Below are 19,494 nucleotides of genomic sequence, written 5' to 3'. Positions count from 1 at the left end.
GGGACCCCTTCCAAATAAACAGGTCATCTATAAAGCAACCGTACCATTGGATATGCTTATTGAAGGGATTTTTATCACTGAACAAATATTTCTTCTCCCACACCGCCTTTACCAAATTTGCTAGGGAAGGGGAGAACTTACCCCCCATGCTTATTCCCTCTTTCTGTAGAAAAAAATCTTTATCAAAAGGAAACAAAATTGTGGGTAAGTAAAAAAGAAACAGCCAGAATTAAAAATTCTTGAATCTTCCTCCCTTAACATAGCCACCTTTCATTTCAAATGAATTGAGAATGATTTGGTCAGGAATTTTGCAAACGAAGGTCAGGCAATATTTGCATGTAGCTACATTCACACATTCGGTATTTGATGATTTTTGTGCCTCAATATTTGTAAGCCAAAACCAGGAGTGGAACAATCAGAGAAAAAATGTAATAAAATCATATGCATTTTTCACCCACTCCTGGTTTACAAACGCTGATGTTAAATACTAACTGTATGAACATGGCCTTAGTGTGAGTCAAAATTAAATATCACTGGTGTGCCCTTGGCAAACCAGGCTAAGACTGGCAATAACAGTCTTTTTTATTTCCACTCTCATAAATTATGCTTTAATTTTGCTTGCAGCTGGTAGTGGTAACTTTGAGTTATACCCTAATGCCTTCTACAAGATACCAAATAGTTTCCATTTATAAAGTGACTAGCTCGGAACATCTCTATAATGCAAATATTCATCCTAATTACGTTTCTGAATATTGTATGTTAATCTTCAGTTCAGTATTAATAACCAGCCAACCATGCTATATGAACTGAATCTGTCACGGCAGATAAACAAAGTGGCAGTGGACATCATTCGCTAACAGGCTACAAACACTATAGATTTTTTTCAGATTTAGGCTGCATTTACACATCTGGGTGTCACAGTTCATGATTCATAGTTTATTATGTCAAGTTCGGGATGGGAGATTCGCAGCAAGTCTCTTTGTTGCAGTCCATGCTCTTGTAAACTGTGTACCGGGGAGGTCTCTCTCAGAATACAGCGGGCCAATGACAAAGTATACTAGCAGACAATTTGTTGGGGAACACCTTTTTACTAAGAACAGGAACTGGGTTGCCCTGGCAATGCAAGAAAGGAACACAAATAAACTTCACACACTCCTATCTCAAGACAGCTAGGACCCCTGCGCTGCACAGCTGACAGGACCAGGATGTTCTAACAGATGAACTATCATTTGCCTAATCAGTGGTTCCGCCTAATGCGGTAACCGAGTGTTACCCAGAGCAATGATGTAATCAGATAGGTGCACAAGACAGCCCCTGCAGTGGCTGCAGCGCAAAAGTTCACAAACTTAACAACACTCTACGTTTACAATACTGTTCTTCTATCTATACACAAGCTCACCACAGGGGGAAGTCTCTAGCTAAGGTGCATCCAGACCTGCCAGAAAACAATGTCTCTAACTGAGAACCTGTGTTTGGCGCCAAACTCTTCCTGCTATTTTCTTGCACGCATCCACCGGGATCCCTGTGGTGGGGCCTGAGCTTAGGACTTACTGGCCGTTAACTGTTCTCTGAAGAAGCTGTCTGATCGTCCGATCAGGCACTTGGCTCGGAGACTGAGGACAGGGCCCTGACCTTGTCACAGGAGTGCCGTTTCAGTCTGGCAGACTAGGAGAAGGCACTTAATGTCACTCAGGTGCTTTGAAGGGAATCCAACACTGCATCCATCCGCAGTCGTCCCCCCAAAGTGATTCTTTCTCTTTGGCCGGAGTCACAGGCAAAGCTTCACCTTCACTCAAAGCTCTGTTACATTCCCAGCACACTGCACACACCGAGCTCTTTTGATGTAGCACCAGAATCTGCTTCCTTTCCTCTCTTTGTTTTCACAGAATAAAACACCATCAAGTTCACCATAGCGTCCCTTTCAAAGGCAACAGAGACCTCTTGTGGCCGGAGGCTGATACCACAGCAATGTCCACACATCTCCCTCACACTTTGACCAGGCCATACAGATGTGTGAATAATAAGTAATAAGCTTACTTCTGATTGCCCTTAGCAGCTTGTGTGCAGTGATACTTGTATAAAGTTGAGGGCCTAGAAAAGTGATCTATTTCTTTTTCTTTAATAACTATCCTTAGGTACGTAAAATGTTATTTGCTTCCTGACAAATCAGTACAAGGCAAGAGGAAAACAAAGGTGAAGAAGAAGACTTTGGACCCCCTCTTTAATGAAACTCTTAAGGTTGGGTTAAAAAATGAATTTATTTTATTCTTTACTATTTTTTTTTAAATAAACTTGCTATCCTTAATTGTTTTGTTGGTCTCAGTAGGGGATATCCTAATGTGATCTACTAATCATGAGACAAAAACTACAACGTTCATAAGATTTTAAAATAATACAATATACAAACAATCACAAATTGTTCATAAATCGCTTACAATACAGGAAAAAAAAAACAATGTAAGAAATGTTTCTTTATAGTTAGAGTAATGGGGATATGAAATCTCCTACTCAGAGATGTAGTAATGAATGACAGCTACAGTAAGGCAGTGGTCCCCAAATTTTCTTACTTTGAGAGTCACATGCAGCTTGACCCATCCTGCTTACACCATGGTGAATTCAAGAGCCCCACAGTCTAGATATAATGACAGCAAAAGTTTTTCCACAGAAACCACAGCAAAACCTTATGCCCCCTCCCTTATAGGTAGTATACTTACATCCAGAGGTACCCCTTTTCTGTATTCTTGCATGAAGCACATTCACCACATTGTCACACCTTGGATCTATCACCCCCTCTTACTGGCGGTATCATCCTATCCTCTCCTCCTCACTAGTACACCCACATCCAGATCTGCTCTTTTGTGCATGGCTACTCACAAATCACCATCTGAGGACATTCTTATCATAGTTGTTTGCTAAACGTGAAACTAACACACCAAGCTGACAGACAACGGCGAGCCTCACAACATTGGATCATGAGCCACATGTGGTTCACAGGCCACAAGTTGGGGACCCCTGCAGTAGGGTATGCGCAAAACCTCCTCACAAAATGAGCATAATGCACAGCAGTGTAAAACAACATTGCGGTGCACATGTTCTGTTTTGTCTTTTGTTAATTATTTTAACGGCTTCAAGGTTTGCAAACTATGAAGTTGTTAAAATAAGTAACTCATAGCATGTTAATCTTTTAGGCGGCTTCTGCTAATAAGTTAGTTATAGTTTAAGCGATAGAAAAAAAGACTCCACAAAAATGAAGACAAGACAAAAAAAACCACAGGCCTTTTCCTGGAGCGGCTTCGCCTAGGAAAATTTTTGCAGTTCTGCCTGCATCTTAAAGACGCCAAGTACACATACTTACCCATGCCATGTCAGCATGAAAAAAAGCTATCTATGCAAATCTAATAGCATTATGGGATACAATTACTTTTGCAGTTAGTGATTATATTATTAATTTTACATAGGTCAAACTCGGTAATCATGTTTGTTCTTCAGGCTAATTAATTATGTAATAATTCTTTCTAGTTTGTACCAGTTATTCCAGGACATAGTATATATAATATGGTTTTATTTGACAGTACAAGCTTGAGAGATCAGAACTACAAAGCCGTTTCCTAAACCTTTCTGTGTGGCATCGTGGCTCATTAGCAAGGAACATTTTCTTGGGAGAAGTGGAACTGGAGCTTGCAACTTGGGACTGGAGCCAAACTCAGCCAGCATGGCATAACCTTCAGCCACGGGTGAGTATGAACATAGTCATATAAAAAAAACCTGCAAATATTACCATAAGGCTATGTGCCCATGATGCTCCCGATTTTTTCCTGAGCGTTTCTGCATCTCCCTGGCAGAAAAAACACATGCGGATTGTACATGCGGATTGTACATGCGGATTGTACATGCGTTTTTCCTGCCAGGGACAAGCGGAAGTGAAGCGTTCTTCACATGCATTTCCACATGCGGGTTGTCAAGCCCTTTCCAAGCGATTTTAGCATCACTTGGAAAGTGCTTGACAACTTGGTCACGCTATATAAATCCATGCAACCGGCATTGATTTATATAGTGTGACCGTAAAAGAATGGTAAAAAATAAATATTATACTTACCTTCTGATGGCCTCCGGTGTCTTTATCCGATGCGTCTCGGCTTGCCGGCAGCTCACAGTACACTAAAGGAGCTGCCGACGTCAGCAGTCGCGTGACCCATCACATGACTAAATGACGTCATGGCAGGTCCTTGAGTCCACCGTGATCTGCCGGCAAGCCAGGACAAGCACACCGGGGGCCATCAGAAGGTAAGTATAATATTTATTTTTTATTTTATTCTTTAACAGGTACTATGGTACCCTGGTCCGGAGGAGAATCTCCTCCTCTCCAGATCCGGGTACCATCCGCACATTGAAACGCATGGATTCCACATGTACAGATGCAGTGATGCGGATTCCATGCATTCCAATGCAAGTCAATGGCGGCGAAAATGCAGCGCTTCCGCAAAATAATTGTAGTGCTGCATATTTTTCTGCAATGATCATCCGCAGCGAAAATTTCCGCAGCATGTGCACAGCACATGCGGATTATCATTGGGGAACATGGCAGGCCTTCTACCATGTGTTTTTTAAGCGTTTCTGTAGCAGAATTGCCGCTGCAGAAACGCTTAAAAAACGCATCGTGGGCACACAGCCTTAAGTTGTTTCATTGACCAGTTCATACAGCACATTGTAGCCGGCTAATCTCATGCTGATGAAACACTTTCAATTGCAGATTTCACAAGTCTCTCTCGTAGTATTTGTCTGCTGGTGTCTCTCAATTTAACATCTTTAATTCAGCTGCAGGAAATTTCTTTATTGAAGAAATCTGCAAAAATGTAATCATGTGGTTTTCACATCATTATTGAAGGTGCTTTATTTTTTTTTTGTTTGAGCCTGCAATATAGTAATTATGTTGCAGAACTGACACATATTTTAATATATTTTGCAAAGGGTAAAATTTGCAGCAAATCTTAAGCTAAATTTTGCCAGGACTTCAGCTTTTGGAATCTGTTGCAAATCTGTACATTAAAAATATGCTGTGGAACCAAAAATCTGCCGCAGATCATCATTCCACAGTTGAAAATTCTGTGTGATATCATCTGTGGATGGAGTCCTCATTCATACATGTAGTATTATATTTTGTTTCAAAATTTTGTAGTATGTTTGGGCCGAATATAGCTTTATTACCACATGTTCATATGCAATTTTCTCTGTATTTTATGTCCATTTATCCTGGATAGCTTATTGAGTAACAGGTACTTGGCTTAAGCTGCATTCATACTGAAAGTTTATCATGAACGTGCATTCTTTAGAACGTTAATTCACAATAATTTTTCAGTGTCAACAGATTGCCATTCACCCAATGAACGGGCAAAGTATTACATTTGCATACTTCTGGCCACATTCCAACTAGACTGTGACTGGCCTTGCTCAATACACTTGCTTTGACCAAGGCTGTGCATTTGACCACATACATGCAAATCGCATATTTGCGGTCACACACCCACCTCTCCTGGCGCTGGCACTGGAGGATTCACAAGTCTGTAGCCAGATAAAGTGGCTGCAGACTTGCAGGCTGGACAACCCCTTTATGAGGTGAGTGCCTCTAAAACGCTTCACGCTGCATCGAATTTTCATTTTTTCCTCCCTTTATTCCAATTTTTTTTATTTTTCTTTCTACAGTTATATGAGCATATGAGGGCTTGATTTTTACGGGAAAAGTTATAGTTTTGAATGACACCATTCATCTTACATACAATGTATTGGAAAATGGGAAAGAAATTCCATATGCAGTTAAGTTGCGAACAAAACCGGAGTTCTGACATCGTTTTTGGGGTTTTCTTTTTACTTAGTTTACTTTGTAATAGAAGTGACCTAGAATCATGCACCTCAGTACGATTATAAAAATTCCATGTCCAGTTTTTTTTATTATTATTTTAGCTGTGAAAAAAAATTCTCAAATTGCAAAAAAAATTTTTTTCTTGTTTGTATAGTTATTTTCAGAGACTTGTAACTTTTTTTTTATGTTTGCATAGATTAATCTGTGTCAGGACTTGTTTTTTACAGCACAAGCTAACATTTTTATTGATACGAGGGTCAGTCAATAAGTAATGCCTCCTATTTTTTTTCTCCTTTTAATTGGAAAGAAATTCAAATGCAATTATATAGGTTGAAAACCACAACATTAACGATTAATTTGTCACTTTTCAATATAATCTCCATCCATTACCACAGTCTTGGTCCACCATTTAACAAGGGCATGTATTCCAGCATGGTAAAAAGCATTCTTGGGACCCACCGTGCACAAACTTTTCTGTATCCCAGTTGTCCAATAATTTTCATCACACTGCCTTTACTGAGGCAGATAATGCCACACAATTCATCTGCAGTCACCCGGCGGTCACCACGAATGATGTTATCGACTCACTGAATGTTGCTTGGAGTCACTGCGGTTACTGGCCTGCCACTCCACATTTTGTCAGTCAACGGTGATGGCCCTTCAGCTGTGTTACAGCGACGAACCCATCATCTAACAGTACTGACATCCACTGTTGCATCACCGTACACATTTTTCAGTCTCTCATGAATTTGAATGGGCGTTTCACCTTCTGCATGCAAGAATTCAATCACAGAACGCTGTCTAATACGAACATCAATGTCAGCCATTTTGCAAACGGATACAGTCCTGCCACCTGTTGGTGCAGGAAGTTGCAATTGCTGTGGATTGGAGAAGAAGGTTTGAGGAATTGTGCCAAATTCGAATATTTAACATAACTACCTTATTTAGGAGAAAAAAAATAGGAGGCTTTACTTATTGACTGACCCTCGTACAATTTTGAGGTAAATTTGAATTTGATCAGTTTTTATTGCTTATTTTTTGCAGAGATGTGACAATCAAAAAACAGCAATTCTGGTGTTTCAATTTTTTGTGTTACGGTGAATAATGTATGGGTTAATCAATTTTGTATTTTGATAGGTTGAATTTCTACAGTCTCAATGATGCCAAATACTTTTATTAATTTAATGTTTTTATTTTTAATGGATGAAGTGTGTGCGTACTGGGGTGGGAATTAACATTTTGTAGGTTTATTTAATGTATTAAAATAGTTTTGTTTTGTTTTTTTACATGAATTTTGTCATCTGATCACTTGTACTATATAAAGCAGGTATAACTGTATTGCGCTGACTGTGTAACCCAGCCAGCAGCTGCTGAGTGTGGTGCAGGCTCCGCTTCTTAGCAGCTGCATACACTTGACTTGCACCATACATCTATGGTCGGGCCATGCCCCTTCCCACACAAGATCCGACCACCTTTCAAGAGTTGGCGAAGCTGTCCAAAACTAGGGTAAAAATGACAAGCAGAGCAATATTGGTCACTGCCTACTCTAGGTGACTCAATTCAGAGAAATTAAACCTACTTAAAAAAATATATAATTTATATTAAGCGAGCGTTTAATTTCTAAGCTAAACTACCTTATATATAAAAATATATAGGATAGATGGGTCAGATGTTTAAGACTTGGCCCATGTGAAGTTTCCTCCAGTATGCACTAGAAAAAACTATTCTAAAAGATCATGCTGAAGATTTTATTATTCTCTCTTGCCCAGAGTCATAGCTAGGGTTTTAGTTCAAAAGGCGGGGGCAAAACTTCTAATGAGCCCCTAACCATGTAACCCTGATTACAACTATGGTGGCACACTATAAGGGTCACTCCCACTTGTGATTAAATCGGACTAATGCAATCCGATAAAAAATCGGATTGCATTCGGTCCAATGTTAAACAATGAATCTGTTCTTATATGCGTTTTTTTTCTGCTTCAATTGGATTGACATCAGACTAAAAAAAAACGCAGCATGCTGTGATTGCATGCGGAGTTCCGATCGCACACACCCACATAGGTCTATAGGTGCATCTGAAACATCGCACTGCACTCGGATATCAGCCACACGAAGTGCGATTCCCGCAGACGCCAGCAACAGAGGAGATGGAGAAATTACTTTGTCCTTCTCCTCTGCAGCTGTGCTGCAATTCTCTCATGCGAGAGGATCAGAGCACAGAGCACTAACACTCGGATCACACTCGCAGCTGACTAGTGTCATTAGCATATCGCATCCGATGCTCTCCCATCGGATGTGATACACAAGTGCGTCTCCGGCCTAATAGTGGATGTAGGAGAACCTCAGCAGATGACTGCGCTGTTACTAAAAAAAATCTCTATTTAAAGACCAGCACTGACATTACCGCCATATATTGACCATACATTGGCAGATATTAGCCCTGTAGAACATGTAAGAGATTACAGTACTGTTACAGATAGTGACTTACAGCTGACATTCTTTCTGATGGAGTTGTTCACTTTTCCTGTCTTTTCCATCTGGCCCAGTGTGATATGACAACTTCTTCTAGCCACGACTCGTCTGCAGAGATTAGAGTAAAAACATATATGACTTCTCACATTTCCAGCACTGTCCCCATCTATCCCCAACCTGCACAAATGCCTCATCCTACTGATAACCCAATGCTGAGCCGCTGCTGCTGTGTGCTGTGTCCCTATTACTGCACTTACTGTGTGGTACTGTGTGCCCTCTAGATGGTAAAACAACCCTCTAGAATATATTAATGCCCTGTGCAAGTGCCCTAGAAAACAGTGCCCACATTTTGCCCCCAAAGAAAGTAATAATGGCCTCTGTGTGCCCTTTTGACAGTCACAATAAATAGTGCTACTTAGCCCCTATAACAATAAATGATCACTTAATATTTAATAATGTGCAGGATCTCCCCCTGTACAGCTCCCCTCTACACAGTATGATGCTCTCTTATACATAGTATAATGCTCCCACACTGTATACTGACCCCCTTAGTAGCTGCCAAACTGTTTTATGGCCTCAACACTGTATAATGGCCCTCACACTGTACAAAGACCCCACATTAGCTCTCACATTGTATGATGGCCCCCTAAATAGCCTCCATATAGTATAATGCAACCCATAGTTCTCCATATAGTATAGTGGCATACTAGGCATATATATAGTATAATGCACTCCCCATAGGCCTCCATATAGTATAATGTACTCCCCATAGGCTTCCATATAGTATAAAGCACTCCCCATAGGCCTCCATATAGTATAATGCACTCCCCATAGGCTTCTATATAGTACAATGCACTCCCCATAGGCCTCTATATAGTATAATGCACTCCCCATAGGCCCATAACCGTTTGATAGCCCCAATACTGTATAATGGCCTCCCACACTGTGCAAAGTACTGTACAAATCTACTGATTGTTCTGTGCGCATCAGATGCGAGATCTGCTTGTGCAAAAAAGCTATTATACAACTGCAGAGTGGCAAACATGTAGCTGATCAGCGGTCATTTAACCTCTTAATGACCACTGCTAAGGAGCCTTATTCGGCGATTGAGAATAAGTCTATAGCGCCCTTTAGAGTCCGAAAATCTACCGAGGGTAGGTGAGACCCTGGAGAACACGATCAGGGCTGATTTGTCTGCTCCCTGATCACGTGAACGCAAAAAAAAAATGTGTGTCCGCTATAAAAATAATTTCTCTCTCTTCTGACATGATATAACTTGTCAGAGGAGAGAGAAATGATGTCCCCAAGCCACCCTCAGTACCTAAGCCATCCCTCAGGCCTTCCTGCTCTGCCTCCTGGCCCTCCGCCTCCTCTTCATGAAAAAAAATGGTGGGTGCATGCGCAGTGTGCCCGCCGAGATCTGCCGGCTGACACCCGGCATCAGCAGGGAATTTTCCTGTTGGTTCCAGACTTTTGATCACTGTGATAGACGCTATCACAGTGATCAAAATCCCAATGGAAATCATATTACTAGGGTTGAGCGAGTATGTTCTGTCCGAGTATGCTCGGGCCGAGCTTTGAGTATTTATAGCTGCTCGGTGATATGGTTGAATCGCTCCCGTGTGCATGATTTGCAACTGTTTGACAGCTTTATTACATGTGAGGAATGTGTAAGAAATAGACATTCCTCACATGTAATAAAACTGTCAAACAGTTGCAAATCATGCACACGGGAGCGATTCAAACATAACACCGAGCAGCTGTAAATACTCGGAGATCGGCCCGAGCATACTCGGCGAAAGGGTTAATAGAACATACTCGCTCAACACTACATATTAAATTTTTTTTTATTTTAGAATTTTTGTTCATTTCTTTCATTGATTTATTTTTCATTCTTTGCAGTTAGGGTTAGGGTTGAGTTAGGGTTGGGCTTGGAGTTTTGGTCGAGGGTTAGGGTTGGGCATAGGTTTAGGGTAAGGTTAGTGTTAGGGCTTAGTGTTAGGATTGGGGTTAGCATTGGGTTTAGAGTTGGGGTTAGGGATTTTTCAAGAAGTGGAAAAAAAAATGATGACACTATGACAACTAGTGTTGAGGACAAATGCTCGCTTCTCGAGTTTGCATCAGGTGCTCGGGTATGCACCGAGTATCGTGGTTGCTCGAGTGACATGCTCGAGTCCCCGCCCCACATGTTCCATGGTTGATAGACACCCAAAATACATGCGGGAATTGCCTGACATGCACGTTATTTTTGGGTGTCCAACAGCCGCAAAACATGCGAGGCGGTGACTCGAGCATGTCACTCGAGCACCTGATGCAAACTCGAGTAGCGAGTACTTGCGCTCAACACTAATGATGACTAGTGTTGAGCCACCCCTGTAGTGTTCGAGTTCGGTTTGGTTCGTCGAACACCCGTATGTTCGCCGAACTGTTCGTCGAACACCTTCGAACACCGTTAAAACCAATGGCAGGCAAACAGAAACACATAGAAACACATAGAAAACACATAGAAAACACTTCAAAGGGGTCCAAAAGCTGACAAACTGCTCAGAAGACACAACTAACACATGGAAAAGTGACAAGTACATATAGTCATGCGAAAAGAAAAGAGGTGGAGGAGTAAAAGGAGGAGGAGACACAGATATAGGCATGTCATGCCCTTCTAAAACCAAAAAAGTGCGAAGCCGACACGGCCAGTCCGTTCCTGCCCGTGCGATCTCCGTGTCGCCGGGTTTGTGCCAGAGCCGCGGTGGACCCTGACGGCCAGCCCCCCTCTCCCAATACTGGTGCCTGTCCGCTGGTGGGTCGAGCGAGCCCCCCTGCGGTGGAGGCAGGTCTAATCTTTTGAATTTAAATTGTCTCTCTAATTTGAATGTGTACACTTTAAATCCTTTTACAAGGAACTATTGGAGGGCAAGTCTCATGCCAGCAGCCGCAGTAATTCCAGCTCCAGTAGCGTCCACTAAAGCTGCTGCAGTTAAAAAGCTTTTATAAGGATCGAGCTTGGCGGTCCACCGCAAGGCGTCCTACCGCCAGTCCCAGCCCCTGTGCCTTGGGGTGCCTCCCCGATGCTCTTCACTGAGTGGCCCGGGGGTCCGAACCATTTCCTTTGAAAAAATGAAGTGTCCAAACTACAGGTGGTGCAGCTTGCTTAACAGCTGGGTTAATCCGCTGACTAGCAGACACTGCTACTAGGCCCAAAGTATTGCTTGGGCTAGATGCAGTTAAAAATTTGTAATTAGATACTCTCGTTGGATGCTGAGAAAGCATTCCATAGAGTCTCCTGGCACGCCATATATTATTCTCTTAAAAAGCTTGGGGTAGGGGACCCTTTTATAGCCAAAATCATGGCCCTGTATCGCAATCCGTCAGCTAGGCTGAAGATAAATTGAACATTATCATCACCTTTCACAATCACCAATGGGACAAGGCAGGGATGTCTTCTGTCCCCTCTCTTATACATCCTAGTGATGGAGCACCTGCTCTCATCAATTCACGATAACCCCAATATTAAGGGGATTGAGGTGGGAGGCACCGAGTACAAGTGCTCTGCATTTGCTGATGATGTCCTAGTATATATCACTCAACCACATATATCCATCACTGCTGTTATGGCTGAAATAGATCACTTTGGTACATGGTCAAATTTTAAAATCAATGCAGCGAAGTCTGAGGCCCTTGATGTCTCCCTCCAAAAATCCATACAGGATTCCATCCAGTCCAACTTTCCCTTTGCCTGGCCCTCACAGGGTATCAAATACTTAGGAATTTGTATTCATAGAGACCTCTCCCATCTATTTTATCTTAATTTTGGGCCCTTTATTGAACAACTCCATAGAGATCTTACTTCTGTGACGGTGAAGGATTTTTCCTGGTTCGGCAGAATAAATATACTAAAAATGAACGTCCTACCTAAACTCTTATACCTCTTCAAAACCATTCCCGTGGTAATTCCCTCAAATTTTTGGAAAAGACTACGCAGTAGCTTTTGCAGATTTATCTGGGCAAGTGGGCGTCCACGCATTCGGGGGGACATTCTGATCAGACACAAACAAAAGGGGGGCCTTAGCTTTCCGGATTGTAGAAGGTATTACATGGCAGCAGTACACGCTAGAATCCTGGACTTCTTCCATCATTCGGAGGGGAAATTGTGGGTCAAAATAGCTCAATCCATTTGTCCTAAAGCTGTTACCACTCTCCCATGGTGCGCCCATTTAATTGTCCCCTCTCTTGGCCTCATGTCATATAGTACTTATGCCACTGCTTTGGCTTTGAGATGCCAAAAAAAAAGCTTATCCTCAATCGACCCCCAGGGCCCCTTGCTCCTGATTTCAGATAATCCAGATTTCCCACCAGGACTATCTGCAAATAGATTTCTCGGTTCAAATAAATCCCATCCGATATTATTTTCTCATGTCATCTCCAATACTTCGCTGCTCCCCCTCAATGACTTGTTACAGGGAAGAGCCACTTCCCCGAGGGCTAATTTTGAATATAGCCAGTTACAACACTTCTATTCAACTGTGAAGAAGCGCACACATCTTCATAGAGATCTCACAAACTTTGAAAAATTGAGCCTATCATTGTCACCCCCTACACACTCCATCTCCCTACTGTATAATCTCCTCATTGCCCAGGTAACTGACAATAGGCCAGGATTCTGCGGTGCATGGGAAAGGGAACTGGGGAAGTCCTTCTCTGACTCACAATGGGATAAATGTTTCTTCCTAACACATAAAACCTCAATAGGGTCCAAAGCTCAGGAAACCTCCTTCAAAATTATCTCTAGATGGTACTGGGTACCAGCAGTCCTTCATAGATGGTATCCAGTGGTCTCAGATAGATGTTGGAGATGTGGGGAGGGGGAAGGGACAATGTCACACATATGGTGGGCATGCCCTATAATAAATGCATTTTGGGCAAATGTGGTTCCCATGATTGAGAAAATAACTGGTTTGACTATCCCTAATACGCCAGAAGCCCTCCTTTTATCAATGTTACCAATAAGTAAACGTAGTTATAAAAGGTCATCAATAGGCTACCTAATACAGGCGGCTAAGAATGTCATTCCACGACACTGGAAAAGCAGAGACCCACCCACTGTGGAGGAATGGTTTGCGGAGATCTCCCTCCTTAATAGGATGGAGCATCTGATTGCCTTCTCACCGGCTGATGTTGATAGATACTGTGTGATTTGGAGGGATTGGATTGATTTGCACTACACGGTACACTCAGGGACGTGGGCTACTTCCACTCGCTTACAGCAAGGTAGCCAGGAAGAGTGCAGTCAGACGGGGAGGCCTACAACTCCACCTGGTCAGGGGAACTCCTGTTTGCTCACAGACTGACCAGGCCCCTTATGCTAGCCAGTACTCCCGGGAGGGTCTGCCTTATTATCACCAGTAAAGACCCTGAACTGCACTGCAAAGACTCTGAGTCGTTCCTGCTGCGCTCGTGCACCATCACTCCCATCATCCACGCTCACTGCCCTGAGGCTATACTCCTCCCGTGGGGAGTCATCCCATTCTCTGCTGCGCATACAACACCAGCCTCAGCGGTCTGCCTCGCAGCGGCGGTACACCCTGAACACAATCCACGGGTGGCATAGTCGGACAATTAACCTAAAACCTATAAAAGACTGCCACTGGTTTGACCACCCTGAGCCACGGGATCGGGTCGCCGCCACGGAGACTACAACCCCCAGAGACCCGGCTCCGGGTATCCCACGCATGTGCACACACGGCCCAGTGGGCGCGTCACAGCAAGAAGGCACTCATGTGTCTTGCGCATCCAGGAGCACCAAGTCCCTGTTGTGTTGGTGGCGAGGTAACAATCATGCTTCCTTCCTCTGCCCTCTCCCCCCAACCTCGCACAACAGAAATGTGATCAAGGTCTCCCTCATCTGATGAGTCTTACATGCCCATCGCCAGTACGTCCTCCACTTCTTCCTGGGCTCCTGCACCTTCCTCACTAGTTTGGCGGCTACCATGCGCCCTGGTTAATCCCTCTCCCCCACCCTCCCATGCCTGCCGCCTTGGTGCTGCCGACCATCTGGACCTTGCAGATGTTAGCCCTTCCGCATACAACTCCTCTTCCTCTACTTCCTCCACCTCCTCTTGTCCCACCACCTGACTCCGAATTCTGTTTAACATGTGCTCCAGCATGTAAATCACCGGAATAGTCATGCTGATAATGGCATCGTCAGCACTAAACATCTTCGTCGCCATTTCAAAACTGTGCAGAAGGGTGCATAGGTCCCTGATCTGAGACCACTCCTCCAGCGTGATTTGCCCAACCTCTGGATCTCGTTGGCCCAGGCTATACGTCAGAACGTATTGCACCAGGGCTTGTCGGTGCTGCCACAGTCGCTGCAACATGTGCAGAGTTGAATTCCACCGTGTTGGCACATCACATTTTAGCCGGTGAAGTGGCAGGCCCAACGACTTCTGTAGAGATGTAAGTCGCTGAGCTGCGGGATGCGAACAGCGGAAGTGAGCACACAGCGACCGTGCCCTCTGCAGAAGGCCATCTAGTCCGGGATAGTGGGCTAAAAATTGATGGACAACCAGGTTCAACACGTGAGCCATACAAGGCACGTGTGTGACATTGCCCCGGCGAAGGGCCGCACCCAGGTTTGCTGCATTGTCGCACACGGCCTTCCCTGGTTGCAGGTCCAGTGGAGACAACCATTCATGAAACTGGTTCTCCAGAGCTGACCACAACTCCTCAGCTGTGTGACTCACATTTCCCAGACATTTCAAAGTAAAAACTGCCTGATGACGTTGAGCCCTGCTGCCAGCATAGTAAGGAGGTGTGTAGGATCCCTTCTGCGCAGTTAGAAAGCGGGTGGCATGACCAGACAGGCTTTGGGTGCAGGTGGAGGACTGAGAGGAGGTTGAGGAGGCAGAAGCAGTGGAGGAACTTCGAGGTAAAGAGGATTGACGCACAACTCGTGGGGACGGCAAGACTTGGACAGCAGCCCCTTGTCCTGCTGTCACCATAGTTACCCAGTGCCCAGCCCAGTCAGCGACATGTAACGCCCCTGTCCATGCCTACTCGTCCAAGTGTCTGTGGTGAAATGCACCCTGTCACACACAGAGTTTCTCAAAGAAGCGGTGATGTTGTGTGCAACATGCTGGTGGAGCGCAGGCACACCTTTCTTTGAGAAGTAGTGCCGACTGGGCATCTGGTACTGGGGCACTGCGACGGACATAAGGTCTCGAAAATCCTCTGTGTCCTCCAGGCGGAAAGGCAGCATTTCTGTAGCCAAGAGCTTGCAGATGGTGAAATTCAACCTCTTAGCTTTCTCATGGCTAGGAGGAAATGGTCTTTTACTTGTCCACATCTGAGGGACCGAGGGCTGAATGTTGTGCTTAGACGGGGTTGAGTAGGGTGTCCCCGGCAAACTGACGGTCTGGAAGTTAGATGCAGGTGGAAAAGTTAGGTTGCCTTGATCCAAAGGTGGTGCTCTCGATGTCGGAGAGCGCTCAACACCAGCTGGTGTTTCCACTTCCAAATGAAATGATGACCTGCCAATCACACTGGCTGTTGCGGGTAAAGAGGTGGCAGGTCTGCGTCTCAAAACAGGTGTGACTGCTGTCCCCCCAGTCACAGAGGATGAAGAGGCCGCGGATGCACAAGATGGGGCAGACGGTGGTTGGCCCGGCCCGCTAGGCCGCATTGTAGCACAGTGAGCTTCCCACTGCAACTTAAGCTTCATATCCATGTGACGGTTCATGCATGAAGTACTCAAACTATGGATTTTTTGGCCTCTACTTAGCTTTTGGTGACAAATGTTACAGATAACATGAGTTGGGTCATCCTTATCGATCTGAAAAAATGCCAAGGCTATGCAAGGCTTAGAAACCATGCGACCTGAAGAGCCACCATGACTTGTGGTCAGAGGCAGAGTTGTGGTTGAGGATGGAGTTGTTGACGTGCTTCCAGTAGTACGTCTCTGTCCAGGAAGGCGCAACCTGACCTCGTCATGACTAGCATCCTCCTCCACCTCCTCTGCTGACCTCATCAACTGTCTGACTGTGGGTTGACAGTAAGTGGGATCTGCAACCTCGTCATCATCACCCTGTGTGTTCTCACACCCGTCGTCCTCAGAGCCAACCTCTTCCTGCCCTGACAAAAAACTCAAGTTGTCGCTCCAATCAGGTATTTGAGTCTCATCATCGTCTTCCTCATTGTCTCCACCAACAGGAGTTACAGTTTGGGAACGAGGGTCTACATTATGCTCAGAACCTTCTTCATCTGGTCCTGGATCCGACTCATAAAGATTCTGGGCATCAGTGCAGATCATTTCCTCACCTGGATTCACAGAAGCTCTGGAGCCGACCACTGATTCCCAGGCTATAGTATGAGTAAACAGCTCTGCAGACTCAACCATCTGTTCTACCCCATACTCAGACAGGCAGCTGGAGACTTGGGAGCTGTGAGGAAGCAAGTGCGATTGGGGAGACACCTCTGAGGACTGGACTATTTGTGATGTTGAAGTTGAGGTGGAGGAGAGCCCACTTAAAGGAGCACTTGATATCCATTGAAGCACCTGCTGTTTTTGTGCCTCATCTGGAATTTGTAGCGATGGGCATGGCCGTAAGAAAGGGATCGTATCACATTGTCCAGTAAAAGAAGTAGACATCTTAGTTTGGCTGGAAGATGGTCTTTCTTCTGCACATGTTACTGTTGCTTTAACACCTACCCCACGGACACAACTTTTTTTTCCCTTCCCAACACGCCTATTCCCCTTTCCACCAGCAGCAGGCCTTTTGCCACTCATTTTCATGGTTAACTAATTGACAACTCTGGAGTTGTTTGCACAAAAAACGATGGATGGAAACCGAGCAGAGCTGAGTGGCCAAATTGTAGTACTAGCCCAAAAGGATTGGCTGGGTTAGAAGCAGTAAAACAATTTTATTAGATACACAGGTGGTGGAGCATAGTATAGATGGCCTAATAGAATGAGTACCACACACTGCTAATATGCTCAAAATTATTTTACTGGCAAGATGCAGCTAAAAATTATTAGTAATTTGAAAGCTGGTGGAGCTTAGTATAGATGGCCTAATAGAATGAGTACCACACACTGCTAATATGCCCAAAATTATTTTACAGGCAAGATGCAGCTAAAAATTATTAGTTATTTGAAAGCTGGTGGAGCTTAGTATAGATGGCCTAATAGAATGTGTACTACCCACTGCTAATATGCCCAAAATTATTTTACAGGCAAGATGCAGCTAAAAATTATTAGTAATTTCAAAGCTGGTGGAGCTTAGTATAGATGGCCTAATAGAATGAGTACCACACACTGCTAATATGCCTAAAATTATTTTACAGGCAAGATGCAGCTAAAAATTATTAGTAATTTGAAAGCTGGTGGAGCTTAGTATAGATGGCCTAATAGAATGAGTACCACACACTGCTAATATGCCCAAAATTATTTTACAGGCAAGATGCAGCTAAAAATTATTAGTAATTTGAAAGCTGGTGGAGCTTAGTATAGATGGCCTAATACACTGTGTTCAGAATTATTAGGCAAATGAGTATTTTGATCACATGATACTTTTTATACATGTTGTCCAACTCCAAGCTGCATAGGCTTGAGAGCCAACTACCAATTAAGTAAATCTGGTCATGTGCATCTCTGTAGTGAGGAGGGGTGTTGACTAATGACATCAACACCCTATATAAGGTGTGCCTAATTATTAGGCAACTTCCTTTCCTTTGGCAAAATGGGTCATAAGAGAGATTTGACGGGCTCTGAAAAGTCCAAAATTGTGAGATGTCTTGCAGAGGGATGCAGCAGTCTTGAAATTTCCAAACTTTTGAAGCGTGATCACCGAACAATCAAGAGTTTCATGGCAAATAGCCAACAGTGTCGCAAGAAGCGTGTCGGCCAAAAAAGGCTCAGAATAACTGCCCATGAATTGAGGAAAAATAAAGCGTGAAGCTGCCAAGATGCCATTCGCCACCAGTTTGGCCATATTTCAGAGCTGCAACGTTACTGGAGTATCAAAAAGCACAAGGTGTGCGATACTCAGGGTCATGGCCAAGGTAAGGAAGGCTGAAAAACGACCACCTTTGAACAAGAAACATAAGATAAAACGTCAAGAATGGGCCAAGAAATATCTTAAGACTGATTTTTCAAAGGTTTTATGGACTGATGAAATGAGAGTGACTCTTGATGGGCTAGATAGATGGGCCAGAGGCTGGATCTGTAAAGGACAGAGAGCTCCACTCCGACTCAGACACCAGCAAGGTGGAGGTAGGGTTCTAGTATGGGCTGGTATCATCAAAGATGAACTTGTGAACTTGTGGGACCTTTTCAGGTTGAGGATGGAGTGAAGCTCAACTCCCAGACCTACTGCCAGTTTCTGGAAGACAACTTCTTCAAGCAGTGGTACAGGAAGAAGTCAGTATCGTTCAAGAAAAACATGATTTTCATGCAGGACAATGCTCCATCACATGCAACCAACTACTCCACAGCGTGGCAGGCCAGTAAAGGTCTAAAAGAAGAAAAAATAATGACATGGCCCCCTTGTTCGCCTGATCTGAACCCCATAGAGAACCTGTGTTCCATCATAAAATGTGAGATCTACAGGGAGGGAAAATAGTACACCTCTCGGAACAGTGTCTGGGAGGCTGTGGTGGCTGCTGCACGCAATGTTGATCGAAAACAGATCAAGCAACTGACAGAATCTCTGGATGGAAGGCTGTTGAGTGTCATCATAAAGAAAGGTGTCTATATTGATCACTAATTTTTTTGGTTTTTGTTTTTGCATGTCAGAAATGTTTATTTCTAAATTTTGTGCACTGACATTGGTTTACCTGGTGAAATTAAACAAGTGAGATGGGATTACATTTGGTTTTTATTAAGTTGCCTAATAATTCGGCACAGTAATAGTTACCTGCACAAACAGATATCCTCCTAGGATAGCCAAATCAAAAAAAAACACCACTCCAACTTCCAAAAATATTAAGCTGGGATATTTATGAGTCTTTTGGGTTGATTGAGTAACATAGTTGTTGATTAATAACAAAAATAATCCTCTAAAATACAACTTGCCTAATAATTCTGCACACAGTGAAGAATGAGTACCACACACTGCTAATATGCCCAAAATTATTTTACAGGCAAGATGCAGCTAAAAATTATTAGTAAT

The 19,494-nt window shown here is 43.8% G+C and overlaps 1 protein-coding gene across 7 annotated transcripts in view; it reads left to right on the top strand.

Moving 5' to 3' along the window:
* SYTL1 (synaptotagmin like 1) overlaps window positions 1-19,494 on the top strand; it is a 295,599-nt gene that overhangs the window by 253,681 nt on the left and 22,424 nt on the right. For 5 of the 7 annotated variants that reach the window (XM_073666184.1, XM_073666185.1, XM_073666186.1 and 2 more), the window contains 3 exons: window positions 1,887-2,024; window positions 2,136-2,238; window positions 3,573-3,734. In XM_073666184.1, coding sequence (XP_073522285.1) covers window positions 1,887-2,024; window positions 2,136-2,238; window positions 3,573-3,734 — 403 coding nt within the window. The remainder of the gene's footprint in view (window positions 1-1,886; window positions 2,025-2,135; window positions 2,239-3,572; window positions 3,735-19,494) is intronic. The other 2 variants (XM_073666188.1, XM_073666187.1) reach the window with 1 other exon arrangement.

The sequence above is a fragment of the Phyllobates terribilis genome, unplaced genomic scaffold (genome assembly GCF_046119375.1).
Source record: "Phyllobates terribilis strain yellow unplaced genomic scaffold, ASM4611937v1 Scaffold_2__4_contigs__length_985480577, whole genome shotgun sequence".
NCBI classification, from domain to species: Eukaryota; Metazoa; Chordata; class Amphibia; order Anura; family Dendrobatidae; genus Phyllobates; species Phyllobates terribilis.
Note: the sequence above shows the minus strand (reverse complement) of the source record. Positions and strands in the feature narration are given on the sequence as shown.